Consider the following 21,868-nt stretch of genomic DNA (forward strand, 5'->3'; position numbering starts at 1 on the left):
GGACCGTCTAGAAAAGGTTTGGAGCGCCTACGAAACGATTCAAGAAGAGTACGAGGAAATGGACGACGCCGAGGAGTTTATTCAGAAGAATCTGGAATTACGTGGAAGGGTCGAAGAGGTTTACTTCCGTGTAAAAGCCGGATTAGTTTCGAAGATGCCGGTTCCTATTGCCTCCGTTGCTGCTGCCTCTGCGATACCCACTGTTGTGCCTGCTGGTCCATCGACTCTCGCCAATGTGAAGCTGCCGACGATTTCCCTGCCAGAATTCGACGGAGACTTCAATAACTGGCTCACGTTCCACGATACGTTCGTGTCGATGATCCATTCGTCGAAGGAGATCTCCCACGTCCAGAAATTTCACTATCTTCGAGCGGCCTTAAAGGGTGAGGCTGCCACCCTGATCCAGTCGATCACGATTACGGCGCAAAATTACTCCGTCGCTTGGACTACTCTTGTCAATCGCTACTCTAACAAGGCTATTCTCCGGAAGAAGCACATTAGAGCCTTGCTGAAGCATCCGAAGATTGCGAACAACAATGTTGACGCCCTGCATCGGATTGTGGATGAGTTCCAACGCCATACCAAGGTCCTCGAACAACTAGGCGAGCCCGTCGACCAGTATAGCTCCATCTTAATCGAATTGCTGGAGGACAAGTTGGACGACGCTTCTCTCACTGCTTGGGAGGAATTCATCGCGATGGAAGCTCAGCCAACTTACACCATGATGGTCGAATTTCTGCAGAAGCGAGCCCGTGTTTTGGAAAATATTTCGATCAACCGTCCTCAGCATTCATCTTCCAAGCCAACCAGCCAAATCCCCGCCCAGAAGAAGCACAACTTGCCGCGATTGAGCTCGAATGCCGCCACGGAAGCCCCAACGAAGTCCTTCCCGACGTGTCCTGCTTGCGAGAAGCAGAAACACTCGCTTTTCGACTGCTCCGTGTTCAATGGACTGGACGCGAAAGGGCGTATGAAGGTGGTAACAGACAAGAAGCTCTGCAGTAACTGTTTCCGCAGTGACCACTTTGCTCGCAATTGTCGTTCCAAGTACAACTGCAAGCACTGCTCGAGACGACATCATTCGATGATCCACCCAGGACCGTCTGAAATGGATAAGCCCACCCCCAGCGCTGAAATTGGACCTTCCAGTGTAGTAACCGCAGTTGCTGCTACCCCGATACCGGAAGTTGTTTCAACTGCCAAGTCGCCCAACACCAGCGTGCTCTTGACAACAGTTGTGCTCATCGTCGTCGACGTTTACGGCCAAGAACACATCGCCCGTGCCTTGCTGGACACGGGATCCCAGCCAAACGCAATCAGCGAGCGATTGTGCCAGTTACTCCATCTTCCTCGCAAAATTGTCAATGTCCCGATAGCAGGCGTCGATAGCACATTTACGAACGCAAAGCATGAAGTCTTAGCTGAAATACGTTCCCGAGTGGCGGACTTCAGTGAATCCTTGGAGTTTCTGGTACTGCGCAAAGTAACCAGTGACACACCCGCAGCGTCGTTCTCCACCACCCGATGGAGCATTCCCGAAAACTTCCCTCTCGCCGATCCCGACTTCAACACTTCTAGAAGAGTTGACATGATTATCGGAGCTGCTCACTTTTATTCGTTCCTCCGAGATGGACGATTCCGTTTGCCCGAACAAGGTCCGTTGCTTGTTGAAAGCGTATTCGGCTGGATTGTAGCCGGAAAGTTCGAAATATCAGGAGAATCAGTCAGGCAGCCCGCCGTAACTTGTCATGTGGCGACAGTTACATCGTTATCTGAGCAGCTAGAGCGATTTTGGCGCATCGAGGAACTTCAATGCCAGAATTACTCCGTAGATGAGCAGCATTGCGAGAACTTTTATCGCGAAACAGTTTCTCGTGACCCGACCGGTCGATACGTCGTTCGGATGCCCAAGCACCCTGAGCACGATCAAATGGTAGGACCATCGAAACCGTCTGCTATTCGCAGGCTGAAGTGGCTGGAGCAGAGATTATTGAAAGATGCCAACGTGAGGACCCAATATCACGATTTTCTCAGTGAGTATGCCACTCTGGGCCACATGTATCCTGTCCAGGAAGATGAGGATGACAGTCTGAAAGCCTGTTATCTTCCACACCACCCTATCATCAAAGAGTCGAGCACCACGACGAAGGTGAGAGTAGTGTTCGACGGGTCTGCAAAGACCAGCTCTGGTTACTCGCTCAACGATTCCCTACTTGTTGGACCAGTGGTGCAGGACGAACTCCTCAATCTCGTTATCCGTTTTCGAACATTCCCGATAGCGCTGGTGGCGGATATTGAGAAGATGTACCGCCAAGTCTCAATGAATCCAGCTGATCGCCCACTTCAGAGAATACTGTGGCGTTTTGATACGTCACAACCCATCCAGACCTATGAGTTGAGCACGGTAACCTATGGCCTCGCCCCCTCTTCATTTCTCGCCACCCGCACGCTCCTACAGCTCGTAGATGACGAAGGCACCTCATTCCCGAAAGCGAGCACGGCCATCAAGAAGAACGTATATGTAGACGATCTCATTTCTGGGGACAAGAGTATCGAGGAAACCATCCAACTTCGTGAAGAATTGACCAGCCTTCTACAGAAGGGTGGATTTCGTTTCCGCAAGTGGTGTTCAAATTCTCTTCCAGTACTCGCTGGTCTTCCTCCCGATTTACTTGGGACGCAATCATCACTGAAGTTCGATCCCGAAGAGAGCATCAAAACCCTCGGAATACTATGGGAACCCGAGGCTGATGTATTTCGTTTCGACGTTTCCGTCATCGTGAAAGAAGGACCTCCGACCAAACGCACCATTCTCTCCGCCATAGCTCAGCTTTACGACCCTCTTGGAATAATATCTCCCGTCGTCATACAGGCGAAAATTCTAATGCAGCACCTCTGGTTAATTGCTTTGGATTGGGACGATATAGTCACACCCGATCTTCAGCGCAAGTGGGCCGAATTCTGCAAACAACTGCCCGGCCTTGCCAACTTTCGCATCGAACGATTCGCATTTGCCCCAGGTTTCCACGTCGCGGAGTTGCATTGCTTTGCCGATTCTTCTGAAGTCGCATACGGCGCATGCATATACGTACGCTCCCAGGCCGCCGATGGACACGTTCAAGTGAGTCTCCTGGCCTCGAAATCCAAAGTGGCCCCTCTGAAACCACTCAGTATCCCGCGTCTTGAGCTGTGCGCGGCACTCCTTGCCGCTCGCTTATTTGAAAAGATCGTTGGCTCCCTTGAAATGAAATTCTCCGAAAGTTTTTTCTGGTCTGACTCGACAATCGTCCTTCAGTGGATGAAATCCCCGCCGCGAACTTGGAAAACGTTTGTAGCGAATAGGATCGCTGAAATCCAAACTGCGACCGCTGGTTCGCACTGGCAGCATGTTTCTGGGAAAGAAAACCCTGCAGACATGATTTCTCGTGGAGTTTCCGTCGAAGAACTAATGATCAGTGAACTGTGGAAGTACGGCCCCACATGGTTGTGTGAGGATAAGTCAACGTGGCCGTCGCAACACATCCCCGAAAGTAAATTCACAGTAGAAGAGCTGGAGCTCAAGAAAAATGTGATTCTAGCCACCCAAACTCTTAGTCCTGATTCACTGTTCACGAGGTTCTCATCGTACAGGACTCTTCTGAACGTAACTGGATTCATTCTCCGTTTTTGTCACAATTCTCGTAGTAAGGAGCAGCGGAATTCTAGCCGAGTGCTCTCTGTGTCGGAACTCCAAAAGGCAAAATTTGCGTTGGTGAAACTCGTCCAAGCTGAAGCGTTTCCTGACGATCTTCGTCGTTTGAAAAAAGGATTCACTGTATCAAATAAATCGTCTCTCCGCTTGTTAAGCCCATTCTTGGACACTGAAGAACTGATCCGTGTTGGTGGCCGGTTGCAATTAGCGGACGCTTCCTATGACGTCAAGCACCAGATCGTGATTCCCGGATTTCATCCCTTCACCCGGCTTCTTCTCCAGCATTATCATCGCAAATACGTCCATGGTGGAATCGCGATGACTCTTTCGGTTGTCCGCGATGAGTTCTGGCCATTGAACGGCCGGAAAGCTGTCCGAAGTTCTATACGGAATTGCTACGAGTGCAGCAAAACGAACCCTCAACCAATTCAGCAGCCAATCGGCCAACTGCCGATCGCCAGAGTTACAGCAAATGAAGCCTTTCTCTGTACCGGAGTTGATTACTGCGGTCCTGTCTTTCTCAAGCCCGTTCATCGCAAAGCTGCTGCACGAAAGTGCTACATCTGTGTCTTCATCTGCCTGAGTACGAAGGCAGTTCACCTCGAGCTCGTCAGTGATTTGAGCACCGCTGCTTTTCTGATGGCTCTCGACCGGTTCATGTGGAGAAGGAACAAGCCTCATCATCTGTACTCAGATAACGGTACTAATTTCATCGGGGCGAAGAATGCCCTGCACAAGGTGTACCAGATGCTTCAGCCTGGACCGGATAACGAACGAATCAACAAGCGTCTCTCCGAAGATGGCATTCAGTGGCACCTGATCCCCCACGTGCCCCCAACTTTGGTGGCCTATGGGAGGCTGCTGTCAAGGTTGCCAAGACGCACCTCGTTCGTCAGCTCGGATCATCTCTGCTCTCCTTCGAAGAATTGACGACAGTACTCATCAAAATCGAAGGTTGCATGAACTCTCGTCCTTTGGTGCCGCTCTCAACTGACCCGAATGATTTGGGGGCTCTTACTCCTGCACATTTCCTCGTGCGGAATATGATCCGCCCTCTTCCTGAAGCCGACGTGCGGAACACACCCCTGAATCGCCTGACCCAGTACGAAAAGCTCCAAAAGTACTCACAAAATTTCTGGTACAGGTGGAGGAACGAGTATTTAAAGGAACTGAACCAGCAGTATTCTGCCAATCATAAACGTTTCCCGATGAATGTTTGGCGACATCGTCATTCTGAAGGATGAATCCCTCGCTCCAGCACGTTGGCCTCTCGCCCGTATCATCGAGACACATCCTGGCCCTGATGGTGTGGCGCGCGTAGCTACGCTCCGTACATCCTCCGGGATCCTAAAGCGAGCGGTTTCGAAGATTTGCCCCTTGGAGTGTACCATGGAATAATAAGCTAAGTATTGTTAGAACTCAACATGAATTTATGAATTTGGTTTATTAGTTTGAAAATAGCTTTTCAAAGGTGGCCGGTAATGATGAGAATTAAAATTAATGTACAATTTATCTCTCTCTTAACCCGTTTTAAATGAAATTCGGTTTCACCTGAACCGGCTCTGCACTATAGTGCCATGCATATGTATTCGCTTTGCCACCCGATACCTTTGTCATTCTTTTCATCTAATACAGAGTATTATTATCCCCAAACGCACGTGAATCACAAGCTCATTCTGCTCTCCCGAAAATTCCAAGATTTTATTGGTTTTTTGCACGATATTTGTTTGTGATCAGTCACTATTTGATCACGTCAATCCCCGCGAGTGACACTACACCAGTTCACGAAGATTTGGCCCCGAAAAGTGTTGATTGCCCCCTGGAGTTCCAGTCATATTCCCCTGCTTTGATGATTGATGCCACGTGATTGAAGTCGCCTCGCTAGTTGCCCAAGATTGCCGATTTCTATTGGTTCTCCAGTGAGAAAGAAGTAATGTCCTGCCCGTCCATTGCCGCCTGAGTCGCCCGATACCCAACAAACGCCTTGTGGGTTGCAGCGATTGATGCAATCATCAATCTCGCTATCGATGACGGGCCAGTACACAAAGCTTCATGCAATTACCTTCAACCAGACCATTCCTGGATGGCCTCGTTGGAACTGTTGCAGAATCCTTCAACGACACTCGTCCATAACGACGACACTATCGCCGAAAATGATGCATCCGTCGACAATGCTGGGCAATTCTCGCCATTGGGAATAGCGTTGAACCAAAGACAAATTAAAGACCTCCATGTCCCTTGCAGTTGCCCAAAATTTTATGGCTCATGAGGTAATCTAGAATGCCGTGAAAAGTGTACTGCGATGTGTCAAGCTTGGGTACCTTTTGCACTACCGAGGGACCAAATGCCGTACTAGAAGTGGTAACCAATCTGAGCCCGAGTGTGACGGACCTGGTTGAACTGCAGCGGAAAGATTCTTGGAGCAGCTGGGACAACCGTTACGGATGTGTTTTCCAACGGTCTAGTAGAGTGTGTGCCGTTCGTTGAATGCGAAAGAAACAGGTACCGTAAAACGGGGTAACTTTGATAATGCGGGTAACTTTGATAGTGCGTAACCCACCACATACTAAACGAAATATCATAATTTCTGTTAATCAGTTAAGCAAAACGAATGCAAAACTAAAGAATATTAGTATGACACTTCATGTAAGAGCGGTTTTCATTTGAATCAAGAACATTTTAGGCTTTTTATACGAATTTAAAAAATGTACACAATTTTAACATTTTCGAAACGCTTACAAACAATCTGTTCTACGATCACTATTTGATGTAGTTTTGAATAGTTGGCCACTTATCTTTGATAGCCTAGTTATCATAGAACTTGAATACGGTCTCAAATCTCTTAGCGAAAAGCATTTTCACAAACTGGGACCATTCTTGTAATCTAAGTCAGAAATTTCCATATAGCGTTAAACGCCTAGAGGTATGCAGCCCTACAAATGTTCGCAATTCATTCAATTTTGTTCGAATCATACTCCATTATCAAAGTTACCCCAAAACAGAAAACCAACTTTCGATTATATGAAAAATTATATATCCAATCAAAATAAATCTTTTGCCAATTTATCGACTGTAATCGATAGCTAGGATGCCAGTACTTGTTTTAAAAATATAAATTGTAAATCTTTGAAACAGCATGCAAAAATATTCAAGTTTTCTTCGAATAAACTATCAAAGTTACCCCGTTTTACGGTACCTTCCTTTTACCAGATCTTCCTCGATGCTGAGTGTTGCAATAATGTATTCTTCATCCGCTTGGTTGGTTCGGTCGATCAGTCGGGACAACAGGTCTGCATATCCAAACTCCGTAGACACATGTTGAATCTCAAAATCGTAATTCAGCATCGTGAGAGCTGCCCTTTTTGGAACCGAAGATAGATAGTAGTGACTTATGGTCGGTCAGTAGTGTAAAGTGACCAGACGTCCCGCTTTTCGCGGGACAGTCCCGCATTTTAACCTTTTGTCCCGCGCTGAAAAGTGTCCCGCGAAATGTCCCGCATTTCACTAAAATCATAAAAATGTTCCTCATTTCTAGCGTAGTTATTATTATTACCAAGTATGCATTTGTTAATGGTTTAAATTTAAAATTAAATACAATTCGTTACTTTTTAATGGTTTGTTTGAAGCATCAGAAAATTTGTGCAATTTTTATACATGCTAAAAATCGTCTCAGATCAGATCAGTGGTTATTACCTTACAATCATAAGCTTCTCTTTGAGTTCCGGAATCTGATTACAGAAAGTAGAATTTAGGCTATAAATTGAAAAAAAGTCCATAGTGTGGACAGCTACGGTAGAATAAGGTAATTTATGCAAATATGTTGGACAAATAACAGTTATTCCTGTTTTGTTTCCAATTCGCTCAATTTTGAGTACCACAATCGGGGGGGGCAAATTGTACACTATTTTACAACTTTTTTCATAGTATCCTTTAGAATTCAAATATTGTTAAAATTAATTCGATAAAATCAGTACTTCATTGATCTTTATCAGTTTATGTAATCGATTTTTCATGAAACAACATTTCATAAAATTAAGACATAAAAATTCCTATGTACCTAATTTGGGTCTCCTGAATTTAAAAATGATGTCAAAAATCTTACAATTCGTGTATTAGATCATTTAATTGTAAAATTAAACTTTGTAAATCTGTATAATACGCCTGATAGTAGGCAATATCCCTTTAAATAAGCAAGTTATTCAAGGATAAACGGTTTTATGAGCAAAAAACTTTTCTTTTAATGCTTTATAACTTAAAAACTGAGTTCGTTAGTTCACATTTAATCTTACACTGTCAGGTCTACCTATCTCAAGTGATATTTGCTTGAAAAGCTTTGGCTTTTACGGATTTTTTCCATTGTAGACAATGGACCATCTTCTTACTGACATTACGTCCCAATTAGGACAAAGCCGGCTATCTGGGCCCATGACCTGTAATTACAAAAAAGGATTGTTGTTATTTTTGATAGTGTGTGCAATTGTGTCCCGCTTTGAAGCAAAATATATCTGGTCACTTTACAGTAGTGTGAAATTACGTTCCAGCAAATATTTGTGGATTTTTGTCACCGCATAGACCAACGCACAGCACAGCCTTCCATACCGATACACCTGGAGATCATCACAGCAGACAGAATCACAAATCGACCACGTTCTGATTGATGAACGGCATTTCTCCGACATCATCGACGTCAGGACCTATCGTGGCGCTAACATCGACGCTGACCACTATCTATACCAACGCTTTTTTTTAATTTCTTTATTAGTATCATTTTGAACATTACATTCATTATTTCTTATACCTAGGTGTTCTGTGTTATTGGACAACACTATCATCCTAATTTGGTAACACAAATCTAAGACATTATTAATATTTTGTTAACAAAATATTACATTTCATTTGCCGTAGCAGTTCAGATTTTTTACAGGTGAGTTGATTTCACCTGCTTATAAGAGAAAAAAAAGTTTTTAATATACAAAACCTAACTTAACCTAAACATATAACGCATTAATCGTGGCAATAGAAGATTGTAACGATTATTGCCTGAAATTATTAATTATTTTATTTGACATTTGTTCCAATGTTTCAACAATGGATATTCTATGTAACTCATTGGTACTATACCAGGGAGGAAGCCTCAGAATCATTTTCAAAATTTTATTTTGAATTCTCTGCAGAGCTTTCTTCCTGGTATTACAACAGCTAGTCCATATTGGTACAGCATACAACATGGATGGCCAGAAAATTTGTTTGAATATCAAAAGCTTGTTCTTAAGACAAAGTTTTGATTTTCTATTAATAAGAGAATAGAGACATTTTACATATTTGTTACATTTGGCTTGAATGCCCTCAATGTGATTTTTGAAAGTTAAATTCTTATCTAGCATGAGCCCTAGATACTTAACTTCATCTGACCAATTTATTGGAACCCCTCTCATCGTGACAATATGTCTACTTGAAGGTTTCAATAAAGAGCTTTTGGTTTATGTGAAAATATTATTAGTTGAGTTTTGGAAGCATTAGGCGAAATCTTCCATTTCTGCAAGTATGAAGAAAAAATATCCAAACTTTTTTGCAATCGACTACAGATGACACGCAGGAGAGGCCTGTGTCATCCGCAAACAAGGATTTTTGACATCCCTGAGGTAAGTCAGGTAAGTCAGATGTGAAAATATTGAATAATATTGGTCCCAAAATGCTGCCTTGGGAAATACCAGCTCTTACAGGAAGTCTTTCAGATCTGGAGTTCTGATAATTAACCTGAAGTGTACGTGTATGTTGGAAAATTAAAGTTTTTTAATTTTACAATCAAACCTTCATGCCAAACACTGTCGAATGCTTTTTCTATGTCTAAAAGAGCAAGACCAGTAGAATAGCCTTCAGATTTGTTGGAACGGATCAAATTTGTTACATGTAAAAGTTGATGAGTGGTCGAATGTCCATGGCGGAATCCGAACTGTTCATTGGCAAAAATTGAATTTTCGTTGATGTGGGCCATCATTCTGTTCAAAATAACCTTTTCAAAAAGTTTACTGATGGAAGAAAAGCAAACTGATTGGACGATAGCTAGAAGCTTCTGCAGGATTTTTGTCTGGTTTTAAAATTGGAACAACCTTAGCATTTTTCCATTTGTCAGGAAAATATGCTAATTGAAAACATTTGTTAAATATGTCAACTAAGAATGATAAGCTAATTTCTGGAAGTTTCTTGGTGAGGATGTAGAAAATTCCATCATCGCCAGGAGCTTTCATATTTTTGAATTTATTAATAATAGTGCTCACTTCTTCCAAATCAGTCTCCCAGGCATTTTCGAAAACGTTCTCTTGATTCAGAATATTTTCGAACTCCTGAGTAACTTCATTTTCAATTGGACTAGTAAGTCCTAAATTAATGTTGTGCGCACTTTCAAACTGCATAGCAAGTTTTTAAGCTTTTTTGCAATTAGTTAGTAATCATTTGTTTTCCTCTTTCAATGCCGGTATTGGCTTCTGAGATTTTTTCAAGATTTTAGATAATTTCCAAAAGGGCTTAGAGCCAGGGTCCAATTGAAAAATTTTTGTTTCTTAATTGTGAAAAACGTTTCTTGATTTCTTTCTGCAAATCCTGCCATATAATTTTCATAGCAGGATCGCGAGTGCGTTGAAATTGCCTTCTCCTCACGTTTTTAAGACGGATCAAGAGTTTAAGATCATCGTCAATAATCACGGATTCAAATTTTACTTCACATTTTGGAATTGCAATGCTCCTGGCTTCAACAATAGAATTTGTTAAAGTTTCAAGAGCATTGTCAATATCAAGTTTAGTTTCTAAAGAAATGTTAACATCAAGATTAGAGTCAACATACGTTTTATATATATTCCAGTCGGCTCGTAAATAATTGAAAGTGGAGCTGATAGGATTGAGAATCGCTTCTTGGGATATTTGAAATGTAACAGGGACATGATCAGAATCAAAATCAGCATGAGTAATCAGTTGGCTACAAAGATGACTAGAGTCGGTTAAGAAGAAAAACATGTGGGGCTATCAGGATATTTAATTGAGAAATATCCTGAAGAGCACTCATCAAATAAAATTCTGCCGTTGGAATTACTTTGAGAATTATTCCATGACCGATGTTTGGCATTGAAGTCACCAATGACAAAATTTGTTGACTTATTGCGAGTCAATTTACGCAAGTCAGTTTGGAGCAAATTAACTTGCTGTCCAGAGCATTGAAAACGCAAATAGGCAGCTATGAAAGTATATTCAATATTCAATTGTTCAGTTAGAAAATTAAAATCAGAGGCAGACATGTCATGTGATTTCCCATTAGAATTTCCGGTAGACGAAGAAGCGGAATTACCTGTGGCGGTAGGGTTTTTTCCATTTGATTTGAAACAAGTAGAATGGGTACCCATGGATCGAACAGGGGAGGAGTTCAAATTTCCTGCTACGATATCGGCAAAGGATTTACCGTGGGTAGATACATTAAAAATTGAAAGATTCGAACGGCTACCCGACGGATTAAAATTAGTTTGTGAATGAGCATCATTATGATCTTCCTGACGGGTATGATTCATGATCAAGCGATCGTTAACTGAAAAATTAGCATTGTTCGATACTCTACCAGGCAAATTCCGGAAACGACCGTTATCGTAACGGATATTATCTTTCATCTGCCTGGCACGAGCCTCAATGACCCTTTTGCGTGAAGGGCAATTCCAAAAATTTGACTTATGATTAGCCCCACAATTCATATGCTAACTTGGTGGTATCTTCCTTCACTGGACAGACGTCCTTGACGTGTGAAGAACCTCCACAAATCATACATTTAGCATCCATGCGACAATTTTTTGTACCATGACCCCACTCTTGGCACCGACGGCACTGAGTGGGGTTCTGGTAATTTCCTCCAGGTTTCTGGAAATGTTCCCATATCACACGGACAACGAACATAAGTCTTGCTTTTTCTAAAGCTTTAATATTATTTAGTTCTTTTTTGTTAAAGTGAACTAAAACGGAGATGAACCAGCCTAGGGCTGAAAATCTCCTTAATAAAGCTATAATAATAATAATAATAAAGTGAACTAAATAATAGTCTTACCCATAACGCCGGTAGATCACCTTTTCGTGGTGCGTTATGGGGTAAAGATCTACCAGTGAACCCTAGTCCTGACTGCTTCAAACGAAGAGAACAGGATGTTATAGTAATCAAAGGAACACTTGTAGTCCTTGTTACATTTTAAACCTTGTTGAAAGTGACAAGTCTCGGTTTTCCCAGTTGCCGAGAATGATCTTGAGCCAAGGAAAAAAATGAGTCGAATTCAACAATTTGTTTTCTAATCTTTTATTTATTTCGTTCTCTAGTTTGAAGAAGTAAGGACTAGGAGTCTGATGCATGGACAATATCGGTGTAATTTCTTGGCTTTATCGAGGGATCCGATTTTGCCTTATAAAGGGGCGCGCCTGTGGAGAGTGCATGCACCACACTCTTCGAAGGGTAGGAACCTTTCAGTTAGAATCCTTTCCTGCTCTCAAGTTAGGAATTACAACTGTAAGAAAACCGAATGCTTTATCACTTCTCGATAGTGACAAAGTAAAACGACATGCACTACACAAAGGACACGGGATATACTACAATAGATCAAATATTGGTCGCAGTGGTTTATGTTCCGAACAGAAAAATAAAAATTCTTGAGAAAGCCCTTATCGAACAATGCCAGATTGGGTTCTTATTTTCATAATGATTACTTGGACTGGGGAAAATCCAAGTAAATCATTTATTCCATTTTTGATCTTGTAAGTCTCGGTCAGCCAATCGGGAGCGTCTTAGAGACTCCCCGACTCAACTGCCTCAGGGTCGGCACGCTTACCGTAATTTACCGCGGACAGGGAATCTTCGCACTAGAATTAGGAAAACCCACAGCACTTCACTGGTCAATTTTTTTTTTTTTTTTTTTTTTTTTTTTTTTTTTTTTTTTTTTTTTTTTTTTTTTTTTTTTTTTTTTTTTTTTTTTTTTTTTTGTCGGTAGCGATAGGGGTAGTACTGGCACTCTTAATCTGCCCTAAGCTCCTTCCCAGCATTTGCTTTTATAAGCCTCTATTGCGTTCATCACACAGACGTTCCTAAGCAATGTTGCTCAAATGGTCACTGTGTACTCTAGCAGCAATCAGCCCTTACCGTAGTTTTGCAGTCTAGTAGTTCAGACTACTATCAAACTATGAGAAGGCCTGAAATGCTACTACAGTGGTTAAAGTGAAGAACGAAATAGTTTTATTAAAAGGTCCTCATTCCCCATTTCATTTCGTCATTCACTACCGTCACTTTTATTTTCGACACTATCACGTATATCACCGATTATCACTCATCAACTTTCGTAATACACTTCAGATATACTTTCCATTATATCACACTTTTCACATCCACCATTTTCATATAAATTCATTGTTATTACCATTTACCATCTGTTGGCATTACTAAGTAATTAAAAGATATTCAATTTAAATGTTTCATTGTTTTTGTTGCTGTAGAGTCATTACTATTTAAACTACAATTTAGCACTATCAAGAAAGTTACAGTAAACCAAAATCACTTCGATCCATTCTTCTGCACTCGCTGTCATTATTAACACTTTTATCATGCATGTTTGAAGAACTAGGCAATAATGTTTATATTCAGAGAAATGATTGCAAAATGTATTATGGCCTTTATTAAATTAGTAGAGTTCACATCATTATACTTCATCATTATTATATTTTAAACAAAACTATCAGAATCACTTCCAATTTCGTTTTCAAATTTTCATCACCATAGATTTTATTATAAAATCACTATTAGCACCCTCACAATCACTAAATTTAATAACAACGCGCAGTTCCACCAAACACCCATTCTTATGTTGCATTATAAAACGATTGATCACACGTTAGCTTCGAATTCAACAACCGTTACTGATTAGTACAAAGGATGCTACAACTCGTAGTAAACGAACTGAACCATCTACAACCAGCACTGGTTTATAAGTAACTAATGAGCCCTGGCGGTCCCTCCGTTCGAAGAGGACCTGATAATATGCCGAAACATATTAACAGATCCTCCGCCTGAATGCAGCCGTTTCATGATAAATCATGAACCGTTAGAGGTGTGCCAAAGTATTGGGAAGGTGATATGTTTCACAGACGGGTATTATTATGGTGCACCTTCTACTTTGGCACCGTCAAACCCTGTGATCGTGGCCAGGGTTAACAATTTGCTCGGCAATTGTCAATCAATATCTGGAAAAGAGTACATTGACCCGTTTTAGCAAAAAAGAATAGTACAGAAATTTTTAGGGCAAAAAAGAGTACATGTACTCTAAAAAGAGTACGTCTGGTAACCCTAATGGCATAAATGCAAGGCTTTGCTGATCACGAGGTTTCTCAAAGAACCAGGCTCACAATTTACCACAGTTCATCGATTCTGCCAGTCAACCAAAACACAAAGCAGCAGCAGCATCAATAGTATCAGGCATTGCGCTGCCAACGGTTCACACACTGCTTGAATGTTTTTGTCTCTCCACTATGATCTTTTTTGGGCAGCCATCCCGAGGTGAATGATTGCAAAAAATGTTTAATAATTCAATCGCTAATATTTCGATTGTGTTATCAATTAATTGAAATCTATTAGTACTAACAGCAAGAGCACAATCATTCTGTTGCGATACATATAAACAAGTTCAATTTTATGCCGCCTTTACCGAGCGAAAAGTCAAAACCCCGAAAACCGGAAAAATCGTGTCACCACTGTGCTCGAGTCATTTCGCATTCGGGTTTGAAAAAACGTTGGGAAGAAGAAGATTACAGTTTTGAAAAGCCGTGACATTTTCTTGTTTTGAACGGTCATGGTTTGCTTTGGATTTTGATGGTCGTCTAGAAACATGTAAATGTAGAGGCGGTAAATGTTTGCTACAGTAGTTTTCCCATCCCTGCAAAGAACAGCGACATACACCTTTTGCTAGATGCTTTAACCACCACCTTCAGAATCATCCCAACGTTTCTGCGATCCCCGCACTCTATCCTTGTTTGAAAAGCATTGCAAAGATACTTCCCTACATTCCCGCGCAAATTAAGGAAAACCCTTCGACAGCTGCTCTGCACAACTACTTCCGTGAAAAATTAAAACAGCCAAAATTGTTGAAGGAAACGCAAGAGCAAACTGGACGAGAATCTGGAGAAATATACGGACAAAAGGACTCACATCGACGGAACAATCCACGTACTATTTGCTGGTGAATGGGAAGATTCCACATGCTTCCCTTCTACATTGACAAAACCGTGCAGAAAGTTCCATGTGTCATCAGTGCCCTAACACCGTAGAAGATTTAGATTTACTAACGGTAGAATCCCTAAACTCCCAACCGAACCCATATTTTTTTTTTTTTTTTTGTATGGTATTCAGTTGGAGCTGCATGACAGCTTAACTTGTCAAGGCTGAACCCTCGGTCTGGCTTTTGCCAAGTTTCCCCTCTACCAGGACCAATACTCAGACGGACTAGGCAATGGCGCCCACATGAACACTGTTTTTTTATTAGTTTTGTGACGTGGTAGTTTTTGAAAAGTACCCATATTCCTTTGCTTCTGAGGAAAAGAAGCATTGTGAAAATCAGCAGCTCCATCAGAATTTGTTTGAAATAGTAGTGTAGTAGTATCATTACTAATACTGTCTAGTCGAAATGGTTTTGAATAATTTGTCAATCAAGTGCTATTCTGATTACTTCTGTCTTTTACGAAAGATTAGAGTCTTATATGTCAATTGTCGTCAAGTCTTAACAAAATTAGCCTGTTTAGTAGTAGTTCTAGTTAATTACAGGTCTTTCATATATCCTTAAAGAAAAAGTCACTTTCCTTGTCTGTTAAACAATTTCTCGAAACTAGCAAGTGTACCCTAATGATCGATCTCAGTGAATAGTGAATATTTAAGAGTAAAGTAACCTTAGGCTTCTATTACAGTCTCCTACAAGATTCACTTTTCGGTGGCAAATGCAATGCTTCACAACGCCTACTTTCTACTTGTAAATTTTGCGAAAATAAAGCTGGAATCAGATTATTTATACCGTTGTTACAAAAGAGGTATTTCTTATTATGGCAATGTAAAAACCATATTAAAATAAGATTGTCGCCACTTATTTCTACTCAGTGAATCTACTAATCATTTTCCTAAGAGTTCCCAAGTATTCCCTACGTCGTATATGATAACGATGTATCTAGCTAGCTAATAGTAAGAGTGGCTACGGATCATTCTGGTTAGCAAAAGGCAAACTGAACGTCACCAATAGTATTAATGTCCACTTCGAATAGATTAATTATTTGAAATGGGCATCAATTCTATCAATGACGCAGAATGTCCGTTGGATCACATCCGAGATATTATTGCGTCTATGCCATATGAATTATGACGCGGCTTTAAGCAAAAAATGCCAAAATGTGATACCACCACTACAGGTTACGCCTTTGGTTTCCATCATATGGGCTAATGGATTATGCCCTCCCATCGCGGCAAGGTCGCATAACCAAGGGGAGGGACAGCACTTCACTGGTCAAATTTCCTACTTTATTTCCTTCACAAACGCAGTTTTATTTGGGCTTCAACCTACTCCTCGCTATCCACTTCTTTCCAGTGTTGACCAGACTCATTTCCCCGAAATTCGAATTGTGAAGCCATGAACTGTTATAACTGTGCGTTGTATTCCAGAGCTGGAGGGGGAGGTCGTTGGGCTTGAGTGTTGCACATGGGATCCGACAGTTTCGATCTCGGTGGGCCGCAATTCAAGTTTCGGTGAAATGATTCGCACTCACTCACTCACTCATTTCATTTCACCGAAACTTGAATTGTGGCTCTCTGGGATCAAAATTGATCGATTTTGTGTGCAGTACTCAAGCTTAACCATCTGCTTTTCTATCTTAGGAGGATAGAGCATGGTTGTAGTAGTTCGTGGCTTCGTAGTTCGGAAAATGTTATTTTCGGGGAAATGAGTCTGAACAACACTGCTTCTTTCCCACTTTCTTATGTACTAATCTGACCTTTCACTTCGGGGCCCCTTCTTCTCACAGCTACCACCTGTCCACTCCTTCCTCTCGGCCTGGTATCGGCCGCCGGCGTTCTCCTTCCACACAAGTATGTTTCGGCCACGTCTGGCTACGCTCTCCTCGGGTTGGCTTGGGGGGACTTCGGCTGCAGCCTGCTGGGACCCTCCTACGCGTCCTAGGCTACCGATTTGGTGACGGATCGGTCTTCGGCTAATATCGATGCCGGAAAGTACCCGGAATAGGCCTCTAGGACGTCGTAGGGCGGTAATAGAAATACAGTGGTTTCTATACCAAAAAACGGCGGGGTCCTGATGGAATGGAAAAGGGGTTAAACCACGGTAATAGAAATTGTGGTTTTCTTTGCGGGTTACCTGGTGTCCACTTTCCGCTATCTTCTTCCTCACACAACTCTTCGTCTGCTTTCCACTTAACTTTATAGTTCTAGCTCAACGACTAGCTTCTTCAGCTGTATCCGGGCAAGTGAACGACCAGTAATATATTTTTGACCGTAGAGGTTCTTGACCTAGGTCGTCGGTCATTCCCCTTTCCCATTCGGGTTTTTAACGATGGCCCCCATTTCGCCACCCCTCATGGCCGCCCGAACGTTATGCTACCAGACATCTGGTGGTGGGTTTTGGGAGCTCAGTGGGTGGTAGCCTGCATGTTTACGGTCATTTGACATACTACTGCCCTAGTTGTATGCCTAGTGCTACTGGGGAAAAACCTAGACACCTACTACGAATATTTCCTGTCGTTTCTACGTACAAACAAAATACAAAATCACCTTAACACTAGCAACTGACAAACCAAACACTTACAATCTCTTCAGGTGACTTATTTGAACAAACGTTCAGTTTTGTCGTCATGGGTAAATTTGTGCTTCTTCTCTTCAAGATATTTGAGAAGAAGTTCGCGATCTTTAAGAGTTTCCAACAAAACGCGACAGTCTCCTTTCTTTGCGATTTGGAAGGAAACCTTGATTCCTCTAATGGAGTTCAAGATCTCCTGCCTAAATCCCCCAAATTCGGAACAACTGACCACGATAGGCGGCACTCTTTGCTTCCTCACTTGAATCAAAGAGCCTGGGCTAGAGGCTGCTTCGATTTGGTGTTCGGAAAATTTGTCTAGAGCATCGAACTGATTGCTCATTTCGATACAATTATTCATTTCACCCTTGGAAAAAAGTTCGCATTCCGGAGAAACGTCCTTTCTTCCATTCTTGCCACGTTTAGTGACAGTTTTAAATCCCACTTTTTTGGAAGGAAGTTGTGAATTCAGAGATTCACCCTTCCTTTTATTTGTTATTGCAACCATGTTTAGTGAATAAGAAGACGTGACCTTCGAGAGGTTTTTTCCCAAGACGGTGTCCTAGAAGGCTTACCAAACAAGTATCATAAAGGGATCAGTAGTAGAAAAAATAGTACTGAAACGTACTGTTTTAGTGGCACTGAAAAGTACCGTTTTTAATTTTAGCACTGAAGAGTACTGTTTTATTGCTTTAGGTAGTTTTTAAGAAAACTTCCAAGAGCAGAGAGAATTCGTGTACGCACAGCACGAAGGTACGATGCGCACTGATCTATACCAACGCTTGCTTGTTGGAACTTTCAGCGATGTGGTTGACGATGTACACCCCTCTGGGTTTGGCTTTCCGGGTTTTGCTTGATTTGTTTGCTGACTGTAGCTTGGCATGGTTTTTCTCCTCGCCGGATAGAACTGATTTCAGTTTCAGAAAACAACTATAACCTTCTTTGTGGCCAATCCGGTTGCACTGTTTGCACTGGTGGTTTAATAACACTGCGGAACACGTTTTTGTCTCAAGAATCAGAAAACCGCTATTCACTTAATAAACTAATTTGCTGAATCCAATGTGGTTTTCAAAAATATCATAGCACGCCTAATTTTTAAGATATTGGCGGTTCAAAATGCTAAATTTGACTAATCGTCCAACTTGCATGCAAGTTTGCCAGCTTGTAAGGCAATTTATTTGCTTTATTTGCCACAGATTTCAAACTTTATGTGTATAACAATACTTATCAGCACAGTTTATAATACTATCGATGCTCAAAAGTTTTTTTTTGGTGTTTTATTTTGCCCTATAAGAGAAACGAAGAGTTTTGTATGAAGACTGCAAGCATGTTGAAAAAAATGATTTAATCTAAATTTTTTCATGCAATTTCAATCAAATTTTATCTGAAATGAAAGTTGGAGTACTATTTTGTATGCTTGCTGGATTAGATCACCAAAAAGTTTGATAAATCATACTTTGAATTTCATGTAAACATCAACTAAACCAGTGTTTTATACAACTTTGGCGACCTGCAGCAAAAAATTGTGACGTGCAGGGACATTTCTGCAAACGGCATCAGATTCAGCGATCCGAAATCTACTGGAGACACATAATTAATTCCTTGAGACACGCAAAAATGTTTTGTTACGCTGTGTAATGAGCAATCCTGCCAACAAGGACTACGAGGCGATTCCATTTACAAAGACTGCTGGTGAGAGTTTCCCTTTTTTCACCTGGACCGCGTGGATCAATGGTTTCGAACTTGATGGGCGCTCGATCTTCGATCTGTGTGTCCGCCTTGAGATTGACGAGCCGCTGATAGTCGTCGATCAGGGTTTGGAGAGTGACGGGAGCATCTGCTGTTTCACCTTCGATCCAGAAAAGTAGCCTGGCTCGAATGTCTGCGTTGGAATGACCTTCGAGACCAAACACAAACACCAAGCTCTTGAATTGGTCGATCTTCATGTTCTTGACATCTAAATCCTCGCAGGCACGGTTCACCGGTCCCAGTTGTTACCACACGAAAATCCTCGCCCTTCCTTACGTCTGACCCCTCCCTTTACGTAATTTGTGGTGGGCAGCGCATTAGAGGCTTTCCTAGATGGTTGACAGTTCATTAAAAAAAAAATCATTTGCAGTTCCGAATAATATTATGCAGAATTTTCAAAGAGAATTCTTTAAAAAAAATCTAAAGGAATCACTGATTGAAGGTATTACTGGAATAGGATAAATCGCCAGTTGTTGAAAAGTCTAATCTAATTTATCATTACATGTCGAACACTCCATAAGAAACACATAGGTTATTCAACACTTAACGATAAAGTAGACAGTTTAACAAATGGCGAATTAGCCTAATTGTTGTAGTATTATTTGGTGTGAAGCCTTAAAAGAACTTTTGAGAAATTTCTTCACTTTTGTTTGGAAGAACTGCAGGCGTAATCTTTTGATGAAATGCTGGATAAATCTCTGGAGAAACTTCATAAGGAATCCCAGGCCATGTTCAAGAAGGTAGAATTCTTTATGCATTTCCGGAAATAATCCTTGGAGGCACTTTTGGAGTAATTACTAGCAAATAAGGTAACCGTGGGTGAAAGTGTCTGGATGAACAACTGTCAATGTAGGAATTCTGGAAAAATCCCTAATTTCAGCAAAATGGAATTATTTTTTGAATAAATGGAGACAATCCTTGAAAAATGTATGCCTGTAAAATAAAGGTAAAGATATAAAAATATAAACCAAAGTTTTTAATTCATATAAATTGTTCTTAAAATTTGAGAAAAGTATAATTTCAACAGCGAAAATTGGAATTTTCAAACAATATATGAAACATAATACACAAAAATAACAACTAAAAGTTGTCTACAATCTTCACTTAAAATCGAGTGCAACGGCTTAGCCTTCAGCATACATTATTTCCTTGGCACGCTCGCAGAATGCTCGAGTATCGTCGCAATCCTCTTCATTTACCCTGGAACAGTAATCGGAGGTGAACTCAAAATCTTTCATTGAAATATCATGAAAACTTACAGAGCTTCGATGAGAGTCAGCTTCTGATAGTAGTAATCCCGCTCTGCCTCCACCGTTTGCGTCTTCTCCGTCAGGTCATCCCTTTCCTGCGACAGCATTTGCACTTGCTCCATCAGTTCACTGTTAGCCTCACTGATTTTCAAATTTCCCAGCGCTGTCGTTGGAGTGGACTTCTTGTCGCTGGATTTGTTCACCGATTTGTTCATCCCACCCACAACTTTGGGCACCCCACCACTAACATTCGCCCTCTGACTGGGACGCAGCGTATTGGGCGTCCCGTAACCCATTGGATGCTGATGACGCGCTCCGATCGGATCGTACTCTTTGCCATCGTAGTTGGCGTCGAAAAACTTCTTGAACCACTGCAGAAACTCAAAGTTGTCCTGGAAACGACCCTTGATGAGGCGATCGATCGGAACCGCTTTGTCCACCTGCATGGCGACCAGACCGTTCTGAAAGATTTTCAGATTGTTCAGGAAGTCATGCTCCAGGTTGGTGCAGAATTTGACCCGCCGAAGTGGGACGCATCCCGGGAAGAGGATGTCCATCATCTGGCAGTAGGCGGCGCCTTCAAAGGGAAAATGCGTTTTGAACAATGATGAAAAATAAAAGGTGTTGGGGTGACGACATATCTCACCTGTACAAAGTTCTTCTATTTTCTTAAACTCCGAAAGCAGCGTGCGATTGACCCACGCAAGCATTTCCTTGCGAGAAAGGTTCTCCGTGGTAACACTGGTACTGTAAACGTTCACGGCCATGTTTTACACTTTGTGTGAGCCAATATTCTTAATCAAATCCGATAGCAACAAACAGCGATTCCAACAATAGCGCTTTGTGAACTGCCGAACCATCGCAGGGAGCATGCTTTGATTAGTTGGATAAAATTGAATCTATAGCTTACTGCTGTTAACCAGAGATGGAGACAAACATAAGCTTGGAGCTTTTGTAATAGTATAACAGTCATCATTTTGTGTAGTACAGTATACAGTAGTTTCTCATTTTGTTTGGCTCAACCATCAAACAATCATTTTTAAGCAACAGTTTGGACATTTATTAACCACACCACACTAGCCAGCAACTATTTCAATACCTAAAGAATAATGCGCTCTCGGGCTAGGCATTGGATATATATAGAAAGCGTTGTATTTGGATGGGCATCTAATCCTTCCGAAAGAGTTGCACTTTGCGAAAAAGGATAACGTGATTATTGAGCTGAATCGAATTCAGGTTAACTTCTGCGTCCATGAGTCCTCTCATGGCGTAGGGGTAACGCGCCCAAACTAGAGATCAGGGAGTCGTGAGTTCGATTCTCACTGAGAAGA

At 41.7% G+C, this 21,868-nt stretch overlaps 1 protein-coding gene across 1 annotated transcript; it reads right to left on the bottom strand.

Annotated features, from left to right (window-relative positions):
- Nucleotides 1-20,248: 20,248 nt before the first annotated feature.
- Nucleotides 20,249-21,402, bottom strand: LOC5570942 (microtubule-associated protein RP/EB family member 1). Its single transcript, XM_001653361.2, has 3 exons — nucleotides 21,184-21,402; nucleotides 20,547-21,114; nucleotides 20,249-20,487 (listed from the first exon to the last, which is right to left on the bottom strand). The coding sequence occupies exons 1-3, from the start codon at nucleotides 21,302-21,304 to the stop codon at nucleotides 20,412-20,414; spliced, it is 765 nt and encodes a 254-aa protein (XP_001653411.2). The 5' UTR covers nucleotides 21,305-21,402; the 3' UTR covers nucleotides 20,249-20,411.
- Nucleotides 21,403-21,868: the final 466 nt, after the last annotated feature.

The sequence above is a fragment of the Aedes aegypti genome, chromosome 2 (assembly GCF_002204515.2).
Source record: "Aedes aegypti strain LVP_AGWG chromosome 2, AaegL5.0 Primary Assembly, whole genome shotgun sequence".
Lineage (NCBI taxonomy): Eukaryota > Metazoa > Arthropoda > Insecta > Diptera > Culicidae > Aedes > Aedes aegypti.

Coding starts and splice junctions, on each gene's coding strand:
- LOC5570942 (XM_001653361.2), bottom strand. CDS start 21,304: ATGGCCGTGAACGTTTACAGTACCAGTGTTACCACGGAGAACCTTTCT. Junction 21,115..21,183: donor AATAGAAGAACTTTGTACAG/GTGAGATATGTC, acceptor TTCCCTTTGAAG/GCGCCGCCTACTGCCAGATG. Junction 20,488..20,546: donor CTGACTCTCATCGAAGCTCT/GTAAGTTTTCAT, acceptor TTACTGTTCCAG/GGTAAATGAAGAGGATTGCG.